The sequence below is a fragment of the Petaurus breviceps genome, unplaced genomic scaffold (assembly GCF_028583685.1).
Source record: "Petaurus breviceps papuanus isolate PSGF00001 unplaced genomic scaffold, PetGlider_PUasm1.0 90470, whole genome shotgun sequence".
Classification (NCBI taxonomy): domain Eukaryota; kingdom Metazoa; phylum Chordata; class Mammalia; order Diprotodontia; family Petauridae; genus Petaurus; species Petaurus breviceps.
This window is the reverse complement of record NW_027187262.1, coordinates 1-6,618: the sequence shown is the minus strand read 5'-3', so window position 1 is coordinate 6,618 and position 6,618 is coordinate 1. Positions and strand designations below refer to the sequence as shown.

At 47.4% G+C, this 6,618-nt stretch overlaps 1 protein-coding gene across 1 annotated transcript; it reads right to left on the bottom strand.

Annotated features, from left to right (window-relative positions):
* Positions 1–2,862: 2,862 nt before the first annotated feature.
* LOC138141777 (cathelicidin antimicrobial peptide-like) lies at positions 2,863–6,543 on the bottom strand. The gene is made up of 4 exons (XM_069062637.1): positions 6,260–6,543; positions 4,539–4,646; positions 4,213–4,281; positions 2,863–3,076 (listed from the first exon to the last, which is right to left on the bottom strand). Exons 1-4 carry the CDS (start codon positions 6,443–6,445, stop codon positions 3,011–3,013), a joined length of 429 nt encoding a protein of 142 aa, XP_068918738.1. The 5' UTR covers positions 6,446–6,543; the 3' UTR covers positions 2,863–3,010.
* Positions 6,544–6,618: the final 75 nt, after the last annotated feature.

Genomic DNA, 6,618 nt, shown 5'->3' with positions numbered 1-6,618 from the left:
GTTAAGTAACTTACTCAAGGTTACAGGGCCAGTTGTCTTGTGTGGGTGCCAAGTATCTCAGGCCAAAACCAATCCTGGGTCTCCCAACGCTGGGGCCAGTGCTCTTGCTCACAAAAAGCTATTTTTACTGAATATGAAGACAGGTAAGGCAATAGCAGTGAGGAAGAAGGAAAGAACAATGTTGACTCCAGTTGCCCAGTATGCCTGCATGTGGGCTAGAGGACAAGATGATCCATAGAATGTCAGAACTGGAAGGGATTTTAGGGACCATGTAGTTCAATCTTTCATTTAATTCACGGCCAACCCCCATAATATGTTTGACAATAGTTATTCAGATTTTAAAATACCTGTAAACAGCACCTACAACGTGCAAAGTACTGTTCTAGGAGCTGGAAAAGAAGACAAACCTAGGAATCTGAAGCAAGAGTAAGAGAAGCACACAGATGCTTCTTCTCCTTTAGAATAGGATAAACACATAGAATAAGTCAGAGTGTGAGAAATTCCAGAAAGTAGGAATATCTTCCAGTCATTATGAATGTGTGTGATAGAATCTGGGGACGGCCTAATTGAAAGGCAATATCACTGTACCTCAGAAGCTGGGACAGGATCTAAATCAAAAGTAGGAATCCTAAGCCCAAGGCAAATTCAGTGGGGGATGTGTTGAATTGAGAGGAAAAGATAGTCAATCCCAGGTGCAGCTGGGCCCACACTCTGAAAGAAGAGATGATGGTACCCAGACCACAAATCCCTGGCAGGATGTGGCAATGGGGTGGGGTATAGCTTGTAGACAGGGGTGTTCTGGGAGTAGGAGCCCAGGGAGAAGGGTTCTAGAACAATGAGAACCTGGCGGAGGGTTGTCGGCAGCCTGGGACCAGAGAGAGAGGAGACAAGAGACCAAGAGAGGGGAGACAAGCTGGAGGACTGTCACAATCATGCCTCCAGAAGTCCATTCCCTGGACAAACCCCCCACCACGCTATCCTAGATGTAGCTCTGTCTCAGCTATTTTGCCAGACTACAACTGGCCATACATTCACAGACATTCGTTCACTTGATGCTGCTGAAGAAAAAGCAGTAGATGTTGAGACCCTGGCATTTGAGGAGACTCTATAGAGGTAAGAGTGTGGGAATGTGTGAAAATGTGGGTACTATATTGTCTGTGTGCCTATTTTTGAGTCTAGAGTAGATGGAGGGAGTCTCTAATTCAGAGAACTGGCAATGAGTTAAAGATGACGCCAAGTGAGAGGTTTGCCACCCTAGCCTGTGTGTGGAGCTCTGACAGTCTGAGAAGATCTGTGTCCAAGGGTGATATTCTTTTGGGGGATGTTGAGGACCACAGGCTAGTGGAACTCTGACTCTGATGGCTGAATAAGCCCCCTCAGGCGAAGGGCTTGCTGCCAAGCCTGGATCAGTTCCCCATCTCCTAGGAAAAGAGCTCAAACTCACAGGTGCAAAGATTAGATCCTCAAGATAAAGCATAATGTTGAGGACCCCAACCTGGGAACACTATAGTGTGCAATGTCCACAGGGTTAGCCATTAGGAAGCATCCTATAAAAGGCTTGCACTCAAGACAATTAAGGAGACTCTGTTTTCCACCACTCTTTTGAGTCCCCATCTCTCCTTTAACTCACCCTCTCACAACTTCTAGATAGATAACTCTCTCAGCCCTGCTGGGGAATAGCAGGGCTCCCAATTCTCTCTCAGCCCTGCTGCAGGACAGCAGGGGTCCCCACATTTTATCAGCACTGCCATGGAAGGAAGGGTTCCTTAACGTGGTACGCCAGAGGGGGACAGAAATAAGACATCTAGGTCTGATTTCACTTCTGGCTATTCTATTCAGAGGTAAAAGTCTTCCTTTCTTCTCTCCCCACATACACTATAGATGGCTTGCTCACAAGAATCACTGGATTGGATTCTCTGAATGCACTGGGTTTAAGTAGGGTAAATTAAACATTCCCAGGGTGATGAAGTCAACTTTCACTCTGCCTTCTGCACCATGAGCCTCATCCAGTCAGTTTCCAAATCTGGTCAGGTCTCCCTCCTATCCTGGGCACTTCACCTTTCTCATCCAACCCCTCTTTTCCATTCCTATAATCACCCCCCTAGAGCAAGCTCTCATCACCTTTCACCTACTGCAATAGCCTCCTGGCTGGTCCCCCTGTGTCTAATCCTAACCTTCTCCACTCCATTTTCCACACAACTCCTGATGAAATTATCTTTCAAATTAAAATACATGATCTTGTCACTTCCCTACTTTAAACAAATAGAAACAAACAAAAAACCTGCAGGAATTCCCTATTGTCTATAGGATAAATCAGGAAATTCTGGGGAAGGCCTGATAATTGAGACCCTCTTGGCCCCTGCCTACCTACACCTACTTAGAACCTGCACCCCTGAATGGGCTAAGGATTTTGCTGGCCAACAAGATTCACTGTTGTTCCATAGGCTTATCTTGAGATGCCCAAAGAGAATTCCCTGTGCCTGGAATGTATCCCTTCTCTCTGCCCATGAAAGCCTTCCCTTCCTCCAAGGCCCAGCTCAGACACTTCTTCCATGAAGCCTTGACAGGTCTCTTGCCCCCCACAGGCCGAACCATGAAGTGATCTCTCTCTCAGATTTCCTAGACCACTTTCTCTAGACATTGCCTGGTCCCCACCCACTGCCACATGTTGCATTGTGTGCTTCCTTTCCTGCTCCCACTCCCACCACCCATTACTGTAAGCTCTTTCAGGGGAGACATTGTGTGTGTGTGTTTGTGTAGGGGGGGAGAGTTCCTTTTTATGTGCAGTCTAAGAGTTCAGAAGTACTTTGATGTTCAGGCAGAAATGAACTGAATGGAGGAGGAAGTGTGAGAAAACATGGAGACAGAGAATAAAACTGCATTTTATTAATATGAAATGACCAAGGCAGAGTGCATGGCCTTAAACAGAAACTGAGGTTTAGTCTCATATAGGAGTCTAACCTCCCAATGAGACAGAAAATGCATTGTTCTTTAATTCTTTGTAAGAGAATCACCCAGGTAATCTCTGCAAAAGCCACCTCCAAAATGGGATAACAGGTCTCTTGATCTTTTCAAGCTGCAGAGGAAGGCAAACAGAACTTCTTAGTCCAGGGCCTCTGGGGGTCAAGCTGAAGAGGGAAGAAAAACCTGCCCACTCTAGCAATGGAGTGACTTAGAGCTTCATGGCACTCAGAGCTTGGAGGGCCCTCCACTGTCACCTGCTGCAACCTCCACATTAGAAAGGAGGAAACCTGAGACAGGTCCTGACCCAGCTGACAGGTGACAGAACCAAGACTCACCCCTAAATCTTCAGCCTTGCAGCTCTGAAGCCAGTGCTGCCCCAGCCCAGAAAGCTAAAGCCTCAGGGGCTTCTTCATGTTTATTTTGAAAAAGATAAGAAGTCTTCCCAGAACAGCCTCCTCCTCTTTCTGTGCCCAGAAGATGTAGAGAACAAGAAATCCTCAGCCCAGCCCTAGGAAGCTAATACCCTCCAGGAACAGCCTGGGACCAGGTCACATTGGCTATGCCCCTGGCATGACCCCATCTAAACTCAGAGCCCACTCTTGAGAGAGGCTGACAGGGAAAGAGGTTGTGCCCCCAGCCCAACCTACCCTAATTCTGCTATCCCAGCTCATCACTGGGAACACAGTTGAGTTCTTGGGACTAGCAAGACAGTTGGAGACAGAAGAACTGTTTCAGCTCAGATATTAGTTAGCTCTATGACTTTTGGGTAAGATCACTTCACATCTCTGAACTATAGTTTCCTTCTTGATAAATTGGGGCAGGGGGAGTTGGACTAGATAATTCCTAGGGCTGCCTCCAAATTCCAAATGCTCAAACTTTCTCTGGAAACACAGGTTTAGACCCTTCCTGTCCCATTGGCCTTCTTTACTTCCCCATCTTTCCCTCAGACTCTGAAGTTGGAGACCTCTCTTGCTCCAGAGTTGGGTTTGGGTGAGGGGAATGGGGGATGGGAGAGAGATATGCTCCTGCCTCTGTATCTACATCCCCTCCTGGAATCTGAAGGAAGAAAAGAAAGGCCAGGCTGAGGCTAAGTTTGGAAAGAGGGCAGAAAGGTCAAAATTGATCCCAAGTCCGTCTAGCTACAGATCAATCCCAGCAGTCTCCAAAAGAGAAGGCACCATAGACCCCTAGAGGAGTCTGGGGCTTTGGGCCCTTCTCCCTGGCCCCCATAGAGAATTTATCACTTACCCCATCACAGGAAATATCAGAGGTCCTAGGAGAATCGAGGGTGATGGCTCCAATGCATTCTTTCACCAGCTGTGAAGGATTGCAGAGAGAGTTCAGGACTGCTAGTCTGTAACCTTTGTCCCTACCATGCCAGGACTGACAACAAAAGTTCAAGCTTTATCCCAAGGCAGCCCACTGGGAGGGTTGTTCTGCTTCTCATCTTGGACCAGTAACTTTCCTCAGGGCAGCAGGAAAGCAGAGCTCAGCACCCTCCCTGCCCCAAGGTGGGAATATCCCCAGAAAGAGACTCATTCAGTCAGACTCCCTCCCCAGCCCAGGACACTCACCCCATTTTCCTTGAAGTCACATTCTTCTGGATTGCGATTTTCAGTATTGGGGCACACAGTCTCTCTGATAGTGAAGCTCAGAGGTCGAGGAGTAGCAGGATCATTGTTCTGGGGACAAAGGCAGGACAACCTTTTAGACCTAGGCCATATCTGAGCCCTCAGGGGCCAGGAGCTAGCTATTTAGTGTTGGATGGGACCTTAGACTTCATGTAGTCTGACCCCATTGATGTCTATATGAGGAAACAAAGAACTAGAAAAGTTAGTTGACTTGCCCAAGGTCACGCTGGCAGCAGTGTCAGAACTGGGGCATCCAGAACATTCATCCAGTGTCTCCTGAATGATGCCTGGGGTCCTCCTGTGCTCAGCTGCCACATTCCCTGTCCTCAGGGAATACCTCAGGCTTAGAGAGAAAACATTTCTTAAAAAGGGGAAAAACAATACAAGTTTAAACCTGTTCAGAGCCACATGAGAGTTCCAGCAGTGACAAGAATCCTGGATGTGGAGCCTGAACCCCTGGACTTTATTTGTGTGCTGAGTGCTTAGCCTTGTTCCTGGGACATAGCAAGGAATTCAACCGATCAGTAAACATGTATTAAGCACCTACTATGTGCCAGGCACTGTGCTAACCACTAGAGATCCAAAAAGAGGCAGAAGACAGCCCCTGCCCTCAAGGAGCTTACAATCTAATCAGAGGGAGACAGCATGCAAACACATCTACTCAGAGCAAGCTAAGTGCAGGGTAAAGAGGAAATCATTAAAAGAGGGAAAGCACTGGGTTCAGAAATGCCTTTTCAGTCATTCACTCATCCATTTGTTCATTCACTCATTCCCAGTTATGTTGCTTACTATTGTTTACCCTTCGGTTCTCTGGACCAGGATTTCCTACTTTGAAAACGGAGGGTGTTAAACTCAGGGACGAATAAGGTCCCTTCCAGCTTGACAGCCTGTGATGCCATCCGTGTTGTAGGGTGAAGGGAGGGAGGAGAGATCCCTCTGGCCTGGCAGTGCTGATGGGGAGCTTGAGCTCTGCTCTGAGGTGGGGGCAGGATTGGCAAATCAGGGGCAAGGGGAAGGGAATTCAAGGCAGGGGAGTCCTCAGAGGGCTACTGTGAGACAGGCCAGGCCCTCATACAGATGGGAAAACTGAAACTCAGAGAGGGAATATACCTTGCTCAGAGTCAGAAAAATGTGTCAGACCGAGAATGAGAACTCAGGTCTTCTGGCTCCAATAACAACAACAAAAAATATAACAACTATAACAATGATAATATTTATGCATATATGTAAGTAATTGTGTGTATATATGTGTATGTGTGACTCTATGTGTGTGACTCTGTGTGTGTGTGTGTGTGTGTATGCCTGGCTACCACATGACAGGCAGTGTACTAAATGCTTTACAATTTTTATCTCATCTGATCCTCACAACACCTCTAGGAGTAGGTACTATTATCATACCCACTTCACAGTAGAGGAAACTGAGACAAACAGAGGTTGAATGGCTTGCCCAGTCTCACAGTTACTAAGTGTTTGAGAGTGCATTTGACCCAGGTCTCCCTGACCTTCAGGGCCACTGCTCTATCCCCTCTGCCGCTTAGTTATCCCTTTTTCCTCAATATCACTATGTCTCCACAAAGGGAGATGATGATTTTCTGAAGTGAAGGGGTCATGTTAGTTAATCTTGGCAGGTGGAGCCCTCCCCACCCCATCCCAGTGCTACTCACTTCCTCAAATTGCAGGTTCAGGATTGAGAGACGGAAGAGGTTTTCTGATCCTGACTTTGCGTTGTATTCCTCAATGAATCTATTGACCAAATCCTGGTATCTCTGGTCCTGGGCATAGGCAAGGGGAGTCATCAGGCTGAGCAGCCCCAGCACCAGTAGAGGTACCTGCATGGTTGGGCCCCTCATGGTCTTGACTCTCAATGCTGTGGGCAGAAAGGAGCTGTCTTTTATTCACTTTCTCCTCCTCATCCTTATGCAAGAACAATGGATACCTCTAGCCAGTCGGTACCAACAGTTCTCTGAGGTCTGTGGTTTCCCCTATTCTTTTGTCATTGGTCACCTCTTGTCCCCAGGGCTGG